Source organism: Marmota monax, unplaced genomic scaffold, assembly GCF_021218885.2.
Source record: "Marmota monax isolate L192 unplaced genomic scaffold, Marmota_monax_Labrador192_F-V1.1 WCK01_AAM20220418_F8-fsc00064, whole genome shotgun sequence".
NCBI lineage: Eukaryota > Metazoa > Chordata > Mammalia > Rodentia > Sciuridae > Marmota > Marmota monax.
Window position 1 is genome coordinate 837,005 of NW_026694542.1, and position 17,776 is coordinate 854,780.

At 54.5% G+C, this 17,776-nt stretch overlaps 1 protein-coding gene across 8 annotated transcripts in view; it reads right to left on the reverse strand.

The window, feature by feature from the left end:
- Msi2 (musashi RNA binding protein 2) overlaps positions 1-17,776 on the reverse strand; it is a 370,756-nt gene that overhangs the window by 25,713 nt on the left and 327,267 nt on the right. For 4 of the 8 annotated variants that reach the window (XM_058571488.1, XM_058571487.1, XM_058571486.1 and 1 more), the window contains exons 11-12: positions 6,527-6,550; positions 5,117-5,179 (exon numbers count right to left, since the gene is read on the reverse strand). In XM_058571488.1, the coding sequence (XP_058427471.1) occupies positions 5,117-5,179; positions 6,527-6,550 (87 nt within the window). The remainder of the gene's footprint in view (positions 1-5,116; positions 5,180-6,526; positions 6,551-17,776) is intronic. The other 4 variants (XM_058571489.1, XM_046420595.2, XM_046420594.2 and 1 more) reach the window with 1 other exon arrangement.

The window sequence follows — 17,776 nt, forward strand, 5'->3', positions numbered from 1 at the left end:
GGCGCTGCGCTCTCCGTCTTCTGCCGCTACCAGCTCCCCACTTCAGGTCAGGGTACATCTGCAGCAGCCTCGAAGACTAATGATCCTGGTCATTTCCCTCATGCCACCAACCCCCAGGCAGAGCCAGGAGAAGAATTCTTTCCAGATTCCTCTGCCTGGGGCCTCAGTGCCCTCATCCAGCAGTCCCTGCGCATCCTGACTCCGCAGGTGACAGCCAGGGCAGTGTGGCTTCTCTCCATGGAGCTAACATTTCACTCTATCTCAACACATTCTTTGAGGACTTCATGGGCTCTGTGACCTTTTGCTGCATTCTGTCTCCTGAAATACATAACTTACACCCTAAAGGTGCAGATCCCTCCTGTAGCATTGGGTCAGGATCACTGACCACCCTGAGTTAAAGGGCAGGTTCCAGGGGGCAAGTACCACCTTACTTGACACCAACTTGTGAAGATGAGAGGCACCTCCAAAAGCTCTAAGAGATCTCTGGCATTCCCTTCTGGCTTGTCACCACAGATATAGGAAAGACAGTGTGAGATGGCTGACTACACATGCCCCTGAGTGGAGGGCAGAGACTGTAGGACTGTGCCTGTTCCCCTTCCAGAAGGCCGTCCTGGGGAGACACAGGGAAACTGCAGGTGGCTCTTTTATGGATGTTCCAAGCCCTCCTCACTTCCCCTTCCCATGAAGCTGTGCCTGTCACCTCCACACTAGGATGCCACTCATCCCACGGGCCTCCCTCACCTTCGCCAAACCTAAGAGCCAATGTCAACATCCACCTCCTGTGGATGCATGCCCCATTTGCAGGATGTGAGCTCTCAATCCCTTCCACGTCTCATGTCCCTCCACCCAGGGAGCAGACCACACAGACATGGCTTCCACCTGGACCTGTATCCCTGAAAGGCTGGGAGGGAGCTCACAAAGAACTCAAGGAGCAGAGGGCCTTCAGGGAGGCTCACTGGTGAACCTAAAGAAACAAGAAAAGATCCGTTGCTCTGTTCAAGAACAGCATGAAGAACACAAGAACAAGGAAGAACTTGGAGACTCCTTCCAACCCTGGTTCCATTCTCTTTCACTGAAGTTGGACCATTCGAAACAGATCTCAGTTGGGAAGGCTACAATTGAGGGTGGTGACCCAGTTCTGGACTGGGGGAGTGGGGAGCGTGAGGGGAGGTGGTGGTGGCTGATGGCGAGAACATGGATCCAAGCCCCTTGGCAACATTGAAAATATGGAGCCCCTTCTCTTCCTGGTCCCCGTGCTATCCTTTGGACGGCTGTGCTAGGCCGAGCCGTTGGAGACCCTGTAATATCAACTCAACAATGCATGTTCTACAACTACAGCTACAGCTACCGGTACATCGACTACAGTGCATGCATTTAGTCAGTCCCACAGATACATACAATCTAAGAACAGGCAGGGAGGTGTGAAATGTTTTACTGGACAACAGGTGTTTTGGAGTTGTAACTAATAAAAAAAAAATCGAAAACGAAATTGTACAAAAAAAGACATTTCTCGAGAGTTGGATATGAGTTTGTTTCTTGAACTGTTTCATCTGAACAAGCAAAAACATGCAAACCAGCTGGTACTAACAGGAAGCTGGACACTGAGAGAGGATTAATAGGTGTGGACAAACCTTCCCGCTGAGCGTGCTCAGAAGAGTGTTTGAGAGGAGGTGTGCAGATCCTAGTGTAAGAGAGGCGGGAAAGTATGCCTCAGAGACACTCTCTCACCGCAGCCCCAACCAAGCAAGAGAAAAGACAACAGAAACATGACTTCTCACACTCACCACCAGCATCGGGAGCTCACGTAACTAGATTGGGATAAACTGGCAAGTATAAAGTACAGTAAGGGGTCCTGGCTGGGGCCGGAGATGGGGTTGGGGGGGCACGCCAGGGGGCTCAGCAGCTCTAAGACTGATATGTGGGCCCACCCATAATGTCACCCTGAAATAAAGTAGTCCGAAAATCTGAACCACTTCCCTCACATTGGGTGGGGGGGGAGTCGTTTACCAAACTGGATTTCAGATTGGGTGGGACATGATGGGGCCACTGGAACTGAATGAATACGATCAAAATAAACAAACAAACTCTTGACTGAGCACAAGAAAAGATGATATTTCAAACTACCAGGTGAAGGTGAAAGAAAAGTGACCACTGATAGTGAAGTTATCTAGGAGTCGGCAGGGACCTCCCTGGTGGGGTCGCCTGAGCCCTGCTCACCTCACGTTCGGGAGGAATTAGGCAAAGGTGGGCAGGTCGGCCCAGAGGAGTGGGCTGAGGTAGGTGCAGAGCTCAGGGCCCCCCGACCTCCTACCCTGACACCACAGCCCTGACAGAGACAAGTTGCTACCCGGAGCCAAAACAAAGCTGCCTCCCACCCCACAGCCCTTCCCGCCTCAGGAAGGGCCCCCAGTAAGTCAGAGTGGAAGGGGGACACAAACCAAAACGGTGGAGCTGGAGAAAAATGAAAAACAGAACAAGACAAAAAGGGCCTTCCGCAGGATGCCCAATCCCTCAACCAAGCCTGAGAGCCCCTGAGGAGCAGAGGCCACACTTGCTACTGTTTGAAGTCACCTGCTAGGTTAGCATGGTACCAAGCTCCAGGCAGGGAGGCAGTCAGTGGACTCTCTCTGAACAGGCACTGAGTTTGTGATGGCCTCTCATTATCAGGCCACTTGCTCAGGAGGCGGAAGGAGCATCCGGGTCCCCTGGGGAGGAGTTGGGATGTGTGGGGCAGGGCCACAGGAGCTGGTGCAGGTGGAACTGGGTCATCAGCATGCAGTGAGCCCTTCGGGGCCTGGACTGATGCCACATACCCCAGAGAGTCTGTGTGGCCCCTCTCGATTCATAGCAGAGAGCTTTTGCCACTCAGAGGTACGTAGCTTGCTAATATGCGAGGCCAGGCCACTTTCCAGAGGCAAGAAGGTGACAGCTCCCCTATAGTCAAAATGTGTTAAAAGAAAGAGAAGGGCAGAGGCCTTTCTTCCCCAGCTTGGTTACCCTGCTCCAGGTCCACAGGTGCGGCTGGAGGCTGGGGTAGGTACCCTGTCTACATACAAGCAGGCCAGCCCAGGTTCTGACCACAGCAGGCAGTCTAGCCACTGCCCAGGGTACGCCCCAAGTCCATAACCCCCAGGCAGTGCTGGGGGCTTCCCCATAGCTTCCTGGGCAAGCCTGCACCCTGGGGGTGGGCATCTCGAGTTGAGGATTTACCCCTTGCACTAACTCAGGCTGGGGTGGGGCAGGTGGTCTGGGAGCACACTCCTGAATACAATTCACTAGCAGTGCAGCGATGAGCATGGCTGACCTTGAACGGCCTGTGGGAGATTGCGCTCCCAATGGAAATGGCTACAAATAAAACACCATTGATCCTGGAAAAAAAAATGTGTGGTTGGAAATGACCTTGGAGGGTTAGGAGTTAGAGGATGGGTGGGACTCCCGCCTGGCTCTGGGGTCTGTGAGAGGGTGGGGGTGACAGAAGGGGGTACAGACTGTGGGGGAGACCGCTCTCAGACTCACAAAGAACCCCATGCTGCCCTTTAAACTTGCCATGAAGTCAAGGAGAACAGGGTGGGGTGGGGAGAGAGGCAGGGTTAATTTTGGGTTAAAGTTTAGTTTCATAATCCAAGTTACAAAAAAAGAAAGAAACTGAACGAGGAAACAACAACCAACAACACTCAAAAACCTCAAGATGGTTCTTGTTATCTTTCCCCCATCCCAGGCACAGGGAGGACCGAGGCTTTTTTTTTTTTTTAATGATATCAAAAAGCACTCAAGTTTAAAAACCAAACGGAACAGGGAGACACGATGCAGCTGTGCACCCCGCCCCCGGGGCCCGGGGTTGGGGTGGGGTGGGGGGGACTAAGGGACACTGGCCAGAGGCAGGTGGGGCCTTTGGAGACCTGCTAGGTCAGATGGGAGTGGAGGGTGCCCGGCTCTCTGGACCTGCCTGCCCACTTGCTGCTTGCCAGCTCTCTTACAAATGCGCCTCAGCAGCCCCCCGAGAATTCCTGGGCCCCCTCCAACGAAAGCCCAACGGATGATTCGGGGGAGTGGATCCTTTGTAGCTCCGAGGCAGTGCCAGTTTGCATGGAACGGATTTTTACTGATGTTTTTCTAATGGCCTCACTGTGCCAGTTTCTCATCACCCAGGGTTTGGGTTCTTGGCATTTGCCCTCCAGGCTTTTAACGCTCCATTTCCTGGTCCCCTTGCAGCACCCGTGCCCTGCCCACCCCACCCTCCTCAGAGCCCAGTTACATCCAACTACAGCGCTTCCCCGTGCTCTGGTGCTCTGCCTAGGGAGAGGGGACCGGGAGCCAGCTGCAGACCATGGCTACTCAGTTTAGGGAGGAGCAGGGTGGTGGAGGGAGGCCGGGGACAATGGCTACAAGGGATCCCAGCACAGGGCAGAAGCCCTGGCACCTTAGGAAGGCAGAGGGCACTGGGCAGGGGGACCTCTGGTCTGATCTCATAGAGCCACTGGGAAAGTGTTCCCACATCACTTGCAGGACTCTGGATCTCTTAAAAGGGTTGAATTTAGAGACTGAAGGGTTGAGGCAGAGAAGGCCTCCATTCCCTTGGTGGCTGGGAGCCCAGGGAGCTTGCTGAGAAGCGTCTGGGGGCAGCAGGGCTCCAGCAAACAGCAGCTCCATTCCTTCACCAAGTTCAAGGGTTGGCCCTGCATTGGCCTTCGGGGGACCTGGGGGTTTAGCCAGAGCAGTAAGCCCACTTACTGAGTGCAGCAGGGGCCCAGAGGCCAACCCTGTACCTCTCTGGCTGGGTCAGAGGCCCAAGGAAGCCACAGAGGGTAAAGCCCACAGGTGCCCAGAAGCCAGTCTTTAGGTGAAGGAGGTCCACAGTCAAAAGGAAGCTCAGTTTTCCTTTGCCAAAGGGAGCATAACAGTCTACCTGTGGTGCAGTCTCGTGACTGTGACTGACCCCTGGTGGGAGCTGCCCTGGGTGGCCAGGCTCACCCATGCCTCCCTGTCCCCACCCCCTCCCCGGGCCGGGGTGAGGGGCATGTTGGACAGACGCAGCCACACAGATCCGACAGGGCCTTTACCTTCCCCCTGCACACTGGGCATGCCTGGGAGCCGCCTGTCCCGTACACCTTCCTACCTGATCCTCGTGCCGCTGCCACTGCCGCCGCCGCCACTGGTCCGTAAGCTGCTGCCGGGAAGCCTGGAGAGAGGGAGGGGTCAGAGTCAGGAGGCGGCCTGGCAGGGCCCTGGGCAGACCCTCTCACAGGGCTGCCCGACTCCAGCTCGCACCAGGGAAGGGGTTTGTGGGCAGCTCTGGGGGAAAGGGGGATGGGCACAGGTCATTGGCTCTCAGGCTTCTGGAAGGCACAGCAGTTTTGGGTGTGTTTGATCCTCACTCGCTTCTCAACAAAGAAACTGGTCCTGGAGGGACACAACACCTCAGGAGGAGGAGGAACTTTCTCTTGAGAACCTGGCTGAGCTGCCTACTGGTCCTGCACAGATACTTGGTGACCCCCTAGGGCCTGTCCAGAGCTGGCTAGGCATGGCTGGCCAGCCCGCTGCCTCTTGCAGGGATCCTAGCCAAGTGGTCAGCAGAAGCCACAGGCAGGAGGCACTTGGGACAGCCTTTTGACAGAACAGAGACTGTGGCCAGGAGACGGATTAACACCAGCTGTTCTCCAGAGGTTCAGCCACCTTAACTCTAGACTTGTCAAAACTTTATGTCAGCCGTGTCAGCCCCAGACCCGAAGGGTCCCAGGAGACTGTGAACACATGGAACCAGATGTGGGGGCGCACGGGCTCTAGGTGGGATGAGCCCCGTGGCTTTGTTTGATCCCTCTCCATGTTTCACTCTTCCTAGGCAATTATGGGGACTTCGATGTGGCCCTTCTGTCTTGAGCCCCAGGGTCAGATGAAGCTGGCTCTGGAGGATCTCCTTAGGGGGTCTCTGGAGTCCTTATTGGTCAAGGCTCATGTTATCTAAAAACACACTGGGCCACAGGAATAAGTGAGGAGGCCAAGGCGCAGGCCTACAGAATGTCCAGGTGAAGGAAGCAGCAGGCCAGGTCCCCTCCCCTTCGCTCCTCTCTGTCACTAGCTTGTGCACGCACAGCCTCGCACTGGGATAGACAGAGCCACTTCCACACATAAAGACAAACTTCCTCTGCCCTTAAGCAGACACTTGGAGGCCTGACCCCAAGACCCATTTCCAATGGCTGTGGTTTTTTAATGAGGTGCCAGAAGCCAGCCACAAACTCGACAGACAGCCCCCAACAGAGCCACTCGACTTTAGCCACTGCGCCTTTCCAACAGGGGATTTCTACAGGATAAGAGGGAGGAGGACATGCACCATTAAGGGCAGGGAGCAGAAGAGGAAAGAGGAGAAAGAGAGACACCCTCCAAACAGAGTGAACTAGGAGCCCACTAGACTCTAGGACTACTGTCCTAGCTACATGGTACTACTGAGGGGAAAGAAGTTCAAAAGGGAGAGAGCTACTCTAAAAAGGTCAGGCTAAGCTACTTAAAACGTCAATGAAAAGAGACATACTTGCATTTAAATATGGTAATAGGGCTGTTGAAGGGGGAAAAAGAAAGATCCAGGTGAAATAAATGTTCACAGTTGTCCCAGGCTGGGAACAGCTCTCCCAGCTCCCATAAAGACTGTGTGACCCGCCTGGGGGCTGCTCCCTTCCCCAGAGGCAGCAGGAAACCCACGGGGGGAGCCCAGGATGGGACCCTCCTCCCCACACCTAGCCCTCTCCCCACTTCTTCCAGGCAGGATCTGGATTTCTGAGGATGTGGATGCTGATGGAAAATAAGTTAGAAGTCAAATTTTTCTCCTGGTCCCGGGCACCTGCTCGGGGCTCAGGGCACACTGCGGGAGGGAGGTCAAGTTATTCTTCTGCTGTTTCTTACCAGGACCTTGACACAGAATGTCTCCTTAGAAGTAAGAAAAGGTGGTGGTGGCCGGGGAAGGGGGGTGTGGTCAATAAGAAGACTTATTAACAAAGGGCCTATTTTCCAGAGTTGGGCATATTTTGGACAAAAAGTTTAAGGGGAAAAATTAAAAGCCATATTCAATAAAGGAAATCCATCCTCCATAGTCTCAGACAAAGGCTTCTCTTAGAGCCTGGGCACCAGACACGGCTGAGAGCTGGAATCTCCTGGGCGACAAGAGGCGGCAGCAGGTGAAGAGCCACCCTGTCTGCCCCTCGGCAGCACAGCCCGCAGCTCCACGGGTACCACGCCACCCCAGCCCCCTCCTTCTGAGATGCCAGGACCACTGGCCCTGGACCACTATCCCCTGGGAATGGGAACCTCCTAGGGAGAAGACAGTGCCAGCCCAGCATCCTGCACCAAGCCACTCCTCTCCTGCCCTGTTAGGCCATCCAGCCTCACCGGTCACCCTTCGCCCCAGATGTGCTGTCTGACCTGGCAGGTGGATTTATGGGAGACGGGTGAGCACAGATACGGGAATGGTGCGCTAGGTGTGTGTTTGGTGAGGTGTATGTGTGTTTATATGTTGGGTGCGTGTTCTGTATAGCTGAGTATATGAGTATTGTGTATGGGGTGTATGTGGATGTGGGGGTGGGTGTGTGTTGGGGCCCTAGAGGTCAAGCATGGTGACTTTACCCTGAAGTGTGATGACAGGCACAGCTGGTCTCCAGGACAAGCCCTTTCTAGGAAGTCCTGGTGGAAATGACGCTCCTGGGTTGGCAGGGCAGCTCCTCACCGGGCAGCCAGGAGAGGGCCCCCCTGGGAGGGGGCGGTCGGGGGAAGACTGCACATGTGCGGAGTGGCAGGGATGGGTTTAGGTAGGTGGCCTGGGAGGGATCAGGGCTTCTAGAGAGGGCAGAGGCACAAGCAAAGCTGTGACAAAGGTCTGTGGCCCATGAGGGTCCACATTCATTGTAGTACCCCATGGCCTAGAGTAGGGAGGACCATCACACTCTGTTGCTGAGACTAGAGTGGGGGTGTGTCCCCCATACAACTTCTCTGGCCAAATCCATAATGGGGGCAACTGGGCTGCTCCTCATGGGGCAGGTTAGCACAATAAATAACTAAGCACAGATTAGGAACCAAATAGGTTCAAATTCTGCCTCAGCCATCTACTGTGTGACTCTGGGCAGGTTGCTTAGTCTCTCTGTACTCAGATATGACGATTAGCGCAAGATTAACATATGCAAAATGCTCAGAGGAAAGCCCAGCAGCAAATCAGCTTAAACAAGCATTAAGCTGAGGCTTATCAAATCTCTGTTCGGCCACCAGCTCCATCTTCAAGACAGGACTCTTCCCATGGCAGATGCCATGCTCAGATGGCCGTAAGCACACAGGGGCCTGAGTTCCTGACTGGTAGCAGTGGCCTGGAATCCTTCACAATGTCCCAATGTCATAATGTCATTATGGTAGGACTAAATTTCCACAGCTCCACATAAGAGCATGTCTCCTGCTGAGCTCTCCCAATGACAACTGGGCCAGGCAGACCCGCAGGTGTAGACCCAGCAGAGAGGAGGAAAATGTTTTGCTGATCAAATCTCAGAAGGTCTGGAGCCACAGGCTGGCTACCTGCAACTCAGGAATGCAGATGGTTTCCCCTTGTTTGTACCATGCCTGGGTACAAAAGAATGAGGTGCTCACGGTGGTGGAATTTCAGGCATGGACAGGCTGTCTGGTTAATGGAGTCAGACCCAAAGACCTGTCTTGCTAACCTGAAGCTCCTCTACCCTGTGAGTGGGATGACAGAAGGTGTCAAAGTCTGGCTGACCCCTGCTTTGCTGTGTGACTTGGACACAGTGCTTCACTTCTCTGGGCCCTGAGCAACTCCTCTCTGCTGCGAGGCGGGTAGGCAAGATGGCCTTTACAGTCCCTTCACCTCAGGCCTTGCCCAGGTCTGTGTAAGAGGATGACAAGCCTACGTCCTGCGGGGCTGGGGGTTATCTGACAAGTGACATCATGAGAGATGTGGCCATCTCACTCAAAGCAAATGACACCCTTTGATGGACTTTATGGAGCTGTGATGTTTTACTGCTGATCAGAAGTCGATAGGCATTTGGGGATTTCAGGTTCTTTTTTTTTTTTTTGAGAATTATATGATATAATACTTCTGCTGGGTTTTTTTATTGCTTCTGTGCACTTGCCGGTTTTTGCCTTACCTAAGCACAGTTATTTTTATATGCATATCTTATTTCGCTTGCTGGGTGACAGACTCTTCTGGGGCAGGGACTCAGTTCCACGTCCCACTGAGGATCCAGCTCAGAGTCTGCCCTCAGAAGACTCTCCCTGACACCAGCTGGTCAGGCCGCACGGATGCAGGGAATGAGTCAGGGCTGGGAGTCACTGCCGCTTGGGTCAAGTGAGGCAGAAGGCAGTACCACCTGCAGGTCTGGCAGCCTCTGCTGCCCCAGCGTGGCCGGCTCAAATCTCCAGGAGTGGCCTGTGGGTGGTCAAGCCAGTGGAAGGTGCTAGGGCTATGGAAATGGGGTGCCCTGTCCTGCAGAGGCACGGATTCTCCCCCGTAAGCTGAGAACACAGGGAACCACCTGGGAGCAGCAGAAATGCTGACTGGGGGGGGTCAGGTTACATGGTGCATCTGTGCAATCTGTCACTACCTCCAGATGAGAGAGGAAGGGGCCTCCCGAGGGTACCATGGAGGATCTAATTCCTGCGACCAGTTTCCTCTGAGAGTCAGGGCAGAGGTCCCCATTCAGGGTCCCAGTCCTGCCTGGAAGATCTTCAACAACCCAGAAGCCCTGACCCCGCCTAAAGGACAGAATCAGGGGGGACCCAGGTCTTTCAAGGCCTTTCTGATGCCAGTGCAGGCAGAGAACCCCTGGCTGTGAGCACGCTCTGGGGGACTTGACTTCACACGAACACTGTCATCTTGCAGGGGATTATTAGGTCATGAGGCTTTCTCTTTGTCTCCTCTATGCTTTTTGGTATGACAAGACACTGGTCTGGGGGCGGGGGCACTGCCTGGGGTCTGGTTCTGACTCAGTCAATACTTATTTCCCCTGACTTGAGATGAGTCCATAGACCCCTCGGTGCCCCTCTCAGAAAGAGGGGGTGAGAGAATTTTGTGGCTCCTTATGGCTCCTAGAGATGTGATTTTGAGAGCAATCTTTAAAAAAGTCCATTACAAACAATTTTTCTTATGCTGTGCTTGCTGAAAACACTCTCCGCCCCCTTCCTCCGGCACGCCCAGCATCTCCCACCAGCAATTTCTATAGATGGTTCAGACATTCTTGGCTAAATCTAATGTTGCTTCACTGAATCCAAACACTAAAAAATAAGCAACCAAAAGAAGAAACTGTCACCCAGAATGTGGGAAACATGTCCTACAAGAGTTTGGAAACACTACCATCTGTCAATCTGGCTGGCCCAGGATGCTCCCTCCTCCTGGGCAGGCCTGCTCAGGGTGCAGGGCTAGTTCTTTTATGGGAAACGTACAGCTCTGACTTCTGAGCAGAGAAAGGGGGATGGTGGCTCTCATTGGGTGAGGCTGGAAGAAAGTGGGGTGACACATTTTTGGAGTAGGAGGATCTGGGGATTCCCATCGGAACAGAGGGTCTAAAGAAGAGGCAAAATTGATCACTAAAGGGACACATTTACCTGATCAATGTAATGTTTTGCTTTGATGCAAATGGATGTACATCCATTTGAAAAATAACAAAACAAGCCTTGAGTTCTTCACATTCGAAATAGGAATCTGACTCAGACACACCTTTCTAGGAGTGAGCCCAGCTTCTACAGAGGGTACCAACAGCATCACCCTGTGAAGACCCCTGGGCAGGGAGAGGGTGTGGGTTGCTGCTTGGGTCAAGGGGAACATGGTGAAGAGAACATGGTCTAGGGATGCCTCATCCTCAGCCCTTGGTTACAGCCAAGAAAGAGAGTCATTTAGAACCTGGCAACTGGTTCTAAATGACAACTGGCAACTGGAGAGGGTTTTGGGGGTTGGCAAATGGAAAGGCACGGGTGAGGATGGCGGCTTGGGACTGGCTGGTTCCGGATCCTCCCTGTTATCTATAGGAAGAGAGAGGCCTTGCGGTCCACAGACCTAAGGTGTTGGTACTTAACACAGAGGGAAAGCTGGGCACAGTGACACACACCTCAGATCCCAGTGACTCAGGAGGCTGAGGCAGGTGGGTTGCAAGTTTGAGGCCAGCCTCAGCAATTTACTGAGGCCCTAAGCAACTTAGTGAGACCCTGTCTCAAAATAAAAAGTAAAAATAAAAAGGGCTGGGGATGTGGCTCAGGGGTTAAGTGCCCTGGGGTTAGGGTTAGGGGCTCCAACTGTGGGACGGGGTGGGGGCAGGGTCCCAGAACCAGGCTGCACACAAACTGGCTCCTGGCTAATAAGCTGGGCCTTGGGTGAAAGGGGCTGTGGCTTGTGTGCCAGGAAGGTGGGAGATCTGTGCCTTGGAGTCCTTGGCTATCCCAAGGGTTGCTTGAAAATGGAGTTTTCTGGCAGCCACCAGAAAACTCAGCACTCAGAAACAGGAGGCTACTCGGCCCTCAGGGACAGGAGGCTACTCGGCCCTCAGGTGGCTTTTCCAACTAACTCCCTTCTCTAAGATGGAGGGGGCGGGAGGAGAGGGAACAGGGGCATTCCCACAGCTGATCCAGCTCCAAGTTCTCCCCATTCCATTCCACTCAGTTGAAAGCATCACAGAGCTGGGCCTTGTGACACATGACCAAGACACAGAGCCTTCAAATTCTCTCTGGCTATGACCTACAGAGTTGAGGGCAGAGGACTGGTCCTTGGCTCTGAGAGAGAACCTAGCATCACCCAGTCTCATTCATCCTCCGCCTGATCACCAGGGCCTTGGGGATGAGTGAGGCCTGAGGCCCAGTCTCAGGACCAGCCTTGGTTCTGGGAGTGCCGGCTCATTGCAAGGGCTCCTGGCCCTACTCTGCTCAGTGTGGTTCTCTCTCCAGCAGGACGTCGAGGGTGAGGGTGGCCACATGGAGGTCACTCCCAGACCAGCCCTCCCTGCCCTCTGCCTGTCACCTTTAGCTCTAGGCTGGCCCAGGAGCACCTACAGTGCAAACCTCTGCCTTATCTTTGAGACCAAAACCTTCAAAGTGAAGGGATTTCAGACTGCAGTTTCTACGCAGGTGTCAGCAGACTATTTGGAGACATTTTTTTTTTTACCCCTACCTCACATTCCCCTACCTGACCTTTCATAAAAACATCAATTTCTGATTTAGAGATATTCTCCCAAATACTACCAATGGGTGTCAAGGACAAATCACAGCTGTGACCGCTCCCCCTCTAGAGCACACTACTCAAGTGGTGGGTACACGGTTTCCCAATTTCAAATGCCAAATCGCCAAAGGCAAAATCTTGCTCGCCCCGAGGGTTTCGCACCAAGTCACTTCCACCCTCAAATCCCATGTGCCTGCTGCTTCCTCCTCTGCTGCATTCCACACAGACTCACCCCCAGCTGCACGCTCACTCCAGCCCAGGCTCCCACCTCTGCCTCCAGAACAGCAAACGCTCAAGTCCTGAGCACCCAGCACGGCCGGCAGAAAAACCCCAGGCGTCCATCTTGGCCCCATCCTGGGAGAGTGAGTCAAGAACCCTGGCAAGCTCAAGGTCCCTCTCCTGGGAGATGGAGACCCTCCACCAGTGTCCCCGAGTCTCATGTTTCAGGAGCTGACAGATCACCCATGTGCTGAGCACTGGTTCTTCTGCAGGGGACCTCAGGGTGGCCACGGAGTCCGGGGGGGTCAGTGCCAGTGGTGGGGAGGGCCCAGGGAGAGGGGGCAGGGCAGCAGCTATTTGCAACTAGTACAGAAAAACTTAAAAATTTTCAGAGCCAGCAGTCTTATGACCACCCACCTACCAGCTCTTGTTGAAAGGGTGAATGGAAGATGGGCCTCCTCTGGGCCTTGATCTCCCCACCTTGAAATAAAGGACTTGGCCTTAAACGTGAGACAGCAACCAGGACACTCAGAATAGTACCAGCGCCACCACGGAGTGAGTCCTATGGTGAGAAGTTTCCTGCACCGCCTCACTCCCAGAGCTCGCCAACCCTCCAACAGATACAGGGCTCCCGCCCAGGCCAGTTAAGGAGACAGTAGCCAACGGTGCTAAAATCCCATCTCCCACACTTCCTCCCGTGAGACCCGAGACCCGGTACTTATTGCCCCTCTCTGCCGCCTTTTCCCTCCTTCCTAAAGCCTCCAGGATTCAGGGAGATGAGGGCGTTAGGCTCTCGGCACAAGTAAAATTATTTTTGTTCCTATTATTATTATTATTGCCCAAGGTAATAGCAGTGGAGCTGGGAATCCCAGAGAAATCCCTTCTGTGCTTCCTATTCTAAAATCCTATTAATTTGCACGACATCTGGGCTTTGTGAGTGATAAGGGCAGTCTTATCTCAAGTGCAAACTAACCTTGGTGGGATCACGTAAGGATGGGAGGCAAGGGTCTTAAGGGCTCAGGGAGGGCCTGGCTAGGGTGGCCAGAGCCCATTGCTAGCCCCGGCCAGCCTGTCAGCTGGGTTGACGGTCTCCACCGCCCTCTAGCCCCGACATGCTGTCTTCCCAAATATCCTCCAGTGAGGCTGGGGTTAGAGGAGTCTTTCTGGGCCCTTCCATCAAGTAGAATCCTGTTTGCTCCTTTGCACCTAATAAGTGACCTATGAGCCTATAAAGGCAGAGACTCATCTTCATTCATCACTGTGCTGTGGTGAGTGCTTAGTAACCCTGTGCTGAACAAATAAGGGAAGGGTGGGTGGAGGGAGGCAGGCTTTGGACAGATGTGAGGGGCTGGGGAGAAGGTGCTTTCTCCTGTTCCTAGTCTTACTTGAACTGTAGCCTGTCCGAGCTGGTCCCTGAGGTCAGAAGCCTGGAGAGGCCTGAGCAGGTATCACCAAGAGAGCTGCAGGGCTGATTCAGACCTTCCCTGCAAAACCAGGGTGCCCCTGGGCCAGCCAAACACCTTCTCTCTCCACGGGAGAAGCACAGGCTACATTTATCTCTCCCTCCATGATTGAGCAGGTCTGGGCAAGGCTTCCCACCTCAAAGAAGGCAGCTCTGGCCAGCTGGCACCCAGAGCCAGGGCCTGTCATCAGTATTGATAAAGTCCAGTTAGGGAGCACTCTCCTATGACAAGGGCGAGGTCAGCGTCCCTGCCTTGCCAAGTGTCTCCATGAGGCTCGGGTCTTATTTGGCTTCCCAATGCCAGTCTGTTGTCTTGCTGTCTTGGTCAAGGTACAAGGACAGTATCTGCCCAGGTGAGGGCCATAAGATCAAGAGAAGTAGGAATGTGAGGGAGGGAGGACATGCAGTACCTTCATGACTTTGCATCTGCAGGTCTAGGGAGACCTGGAATAGCCTTCCCTCACCTTCTGCCTGCTGAACTTACACTTTGGAGGCCCCTCAGGATCGAGATTAGCATCTTTATAAGAGACCCCCAGAGAGCTCACTAGTGGCTTCCACCAGAGAAAATGGCCAGCTGTGGACCAGGAAGTGGCCCTCACTGGACACTGACTCTGTTGGTGCCCTGACTGTTTTGCAGACTTCCCAGACTCCAAAACTGCGAGGGACATATTTCTGTTGTTTATAAGCCACTGGTCTATGGAACTCTGCCACAGCAGCCTGGATGGACTAAGATTTTGCGGCCCACTGAAAGCTGTCCTGGCACAGCCGGGGCATCCTCTTGGCACTCACTGCTTGTGCACTGCTGCCACCGTGCTGGTCAAACTAAGGGGACACCAGGCCACTCATGGAATGCTCCTCAGGCTCTGACTCCTTGCTCCCTCGCTCAGTGTCCCTGAACCCTCCTGGAAGGCCCTGCTTGAGACAAGTGCTGCTGATTGTCTGCACTGTGACTCTTGCTCTGACTGTAGGGACAGAGAGCAGAGGGGGTGACTCAGGCAGCTAGGGTCTCAGGGGCAGGGGACCCAAGCTGACCTGGACTCGGTGGAAAAGTGTCTGAGCAGGACTCTTCGTCCTGGGCAGCAGGGAGCCTTTGCCTCCTGCTCAGCCTTAACGATTCTGAAGGCAGAAGCTGTCCCCTGCCTCAAGCCAGGCACTGCTATCTGCCCAGAATTTCATACTCTGAGTAATTGATGGGTTTCGTTGTTTTGTTTTTAAGCTGCAGGCTTTCACTTGCTTTTGCTGATGGAAATGAAAACTGAAGGCTTGAAGAAAGGTGATTAAGTTCCTGCTGGCAGATTTAATGGGGACTTTGAGGCTGGTTGTGCAGACACCTAAGAAGGTATGGGGAGCTGTAGACGGTGGGGGAGACGGGATCTGGCCAGTCCTGGGTCTCAGCCTGAGGGGCGGAAGCCCCACCCACGGCCTCCTCCGTCTCTCTACTCCTGGTGCAGGGCAAGGATCAACAGCCCTGTTAGACAGATGGGGAGACTGAGGCCCAGAGGTGACGTTACTCTCCAGCAAGCTCACAGCGAGGGCAAGAAGTCTGTTTCCCAGCTTCCCCCTGGAGAACGCTGAGCTCTAGGCTCTGCCACAGGGAGCTGAGCGCTCACTTAGTCACATCCCCTCACTTATTGCAGAAGAGCTTCAAGAGGCACAGAAAGCTGATCGCAAGTGAAACCTGCAATTCCTGTCGATTCCGATGGCTCCAATTCATTTCTGCAAACAGTTATTAAGTGCCTATTAGGCACTGTGCTCCACTTTCATCTGGGAATAGAGTCAACTCCTGATTTTCCACGCCGAGGGAGGAACGCAGCGATGGGGCACATCCACAGAGCCCCCACCTCCTCAGCAAGCCTCCAGCCAGGCCCGGCTGGATTTGGGGTGTGCTGCTGAATTTTACTTCTCCATCTTCTTCTACAGCAGCAGACGGGCCTCCTTGACTGAGCTCGCCTTTAATATTCAAATAAGAGGATAAGTCCCCAGCACACACAGGGCCAGGTGGTGCAGGAGGGAGCTGGGAGGGGACACTGGCTTGGGATTTAAAACAGGGTGGAAGGGGTGCACAGATTAGAGGGCTGGGATGCGACAGATGTGTGGGGTGAGGGAGGCCCTCCGACAGGGGAGCACTTCTGTTTACAGTGCCGTAGCATCTAGAGGGTACTCGTAGGCCTGAGTCCCCGTTACAACAGAACACCTGCAAAGCCAGCCTGAAATTTCAAGGTTGCTCCCCAGGTGGTGAGAACCCAGCCAGCCACTGCTCACTGAGCAGAGAGGGAGTGGGGCAGAGCCTGAGGGTCCACCACACTTGGGGTCCAACAGAATTCCCACCAAGGGCACTTCTGGGGTGGTGGCTGAGGAAAGGGCTCCTTACAAACGGAAGTGGGAGGAGAGTCACGGAGCATGTCTGTAGAGGCAGGAGGGCCAAGAGAGAACACAGGAGGCCAGGAGAGGTCTCACCTCTCCTGAGCAGGGGCAGATCACAGGGGTCTCTGCCACTCTAGGAGGCTGGAAGAAGAGGAGGAAGGAAGGGCCCCGGAGTCACTCCCCACAGTGGCCCAGATGACCACATCCTGGTAGAATCCCAGGTCTCTGGCGTGGCAGGCATTAGCACTTCTGCACATGTTGCCAAATGTCATCACCTGGGCAGCAGACAGGGCTCGGAAGAGCTGATCCAGCATACGGCCTGCTGCCGCGGCCAAGGCTCCTGAGCCATCCTGACCACTGACGCTCTTGTGTGGCTTCCCACATTCAAGCAGGGCCCCTTGGGACACCCTGGGCCACGAAGCCTTGGTCTTTGCTCAAAGACCAGATCACTCAACCCAAGTGTACCAGGCAGCAGCCTGTCCTGAATATGGGCTAGAGGGGCCCCGCCCCTGCAGAGGGACGGGATGTCCTGGAGCGATGGCACCTCCCCTCAGACCACGGTTCTCCATGGAAACACTGGGTGGCTGTCTTTTTCTTGGAGTTACTGAAAGCCGGCCAACACAAGGAACGGCCACTAGATGGGAATAAGGAAGACAAAATAGATGCAGCCGGGCCCCAAGTCCTGAGGCAGTGGCTAAATGGTGTTCCTTATCCCCGCCCTCCTCTGCTGAGCCAGGACTCGCCTGCACCAGTTGGTAGCCAGTGCTCTGGGAAGCCATCGGGAAGCCAGACCCCATCAGCCCACGGCTACACCTGACACCAGGCCTGCCTTCCGTCGCTGAAGTGGCAGGGGCATGTGCTGGCATTTCCAGAACCAGAGCCCAGGCCAAGCAGGCTGGAGAAAGGTCTCCCTACCTGGGACTGCATGGCCCCTGCTGCGGGCACAGTGTCTTAGGAGGAGGCCCTGGGCCAGGAGATGCTGGCCGGGCTCTCCTGGCTGCCCCGAGTCCTCTGTTGCTGAGGCCACACAGCCAGCTGTTGAGACTTCTTTGCAGTCAGGGCTACATTAACCCTGCTGTCCCCAGCAGAGGTGGGAAATCCCAAAGGGCCACTAGCCAGCCTAAGGCAGGGACAGGAAGGGGGCCAAGAGAGGGTGAAGTGGAGCGGAGAGGAGGCAGGGGTGCAGACAGAGGGACATTCTGTCCCTAACCCTAACCCTAACCCAAACCTAGGTTAGGTCCCCCCTAGAAGCTTCTTCACTGCCCCTGCCTCTCCACATCCTCCGGCTCAGTTTGGAGGTCTGACAAGATCCCCCCTCTCCAGGTGCTCCTCGTGCTTCGCCTCAGGGACCCACTGACTTCCTGAGCCCAACAGGAGACCCAACTCGCTCCTACTTTACACCCTGCCTCCTCCAAGACTCTCCGGTAGCTCCCAGTACCCAGCATGCTCACAATCCCTCAACCTGCAGTGCGTCCTCTCTTGGGACACATTGTAGCAGAGACTGTCCCCTAGGTCCTGTTCCACTCTTCTTCCCCAGTATCAGA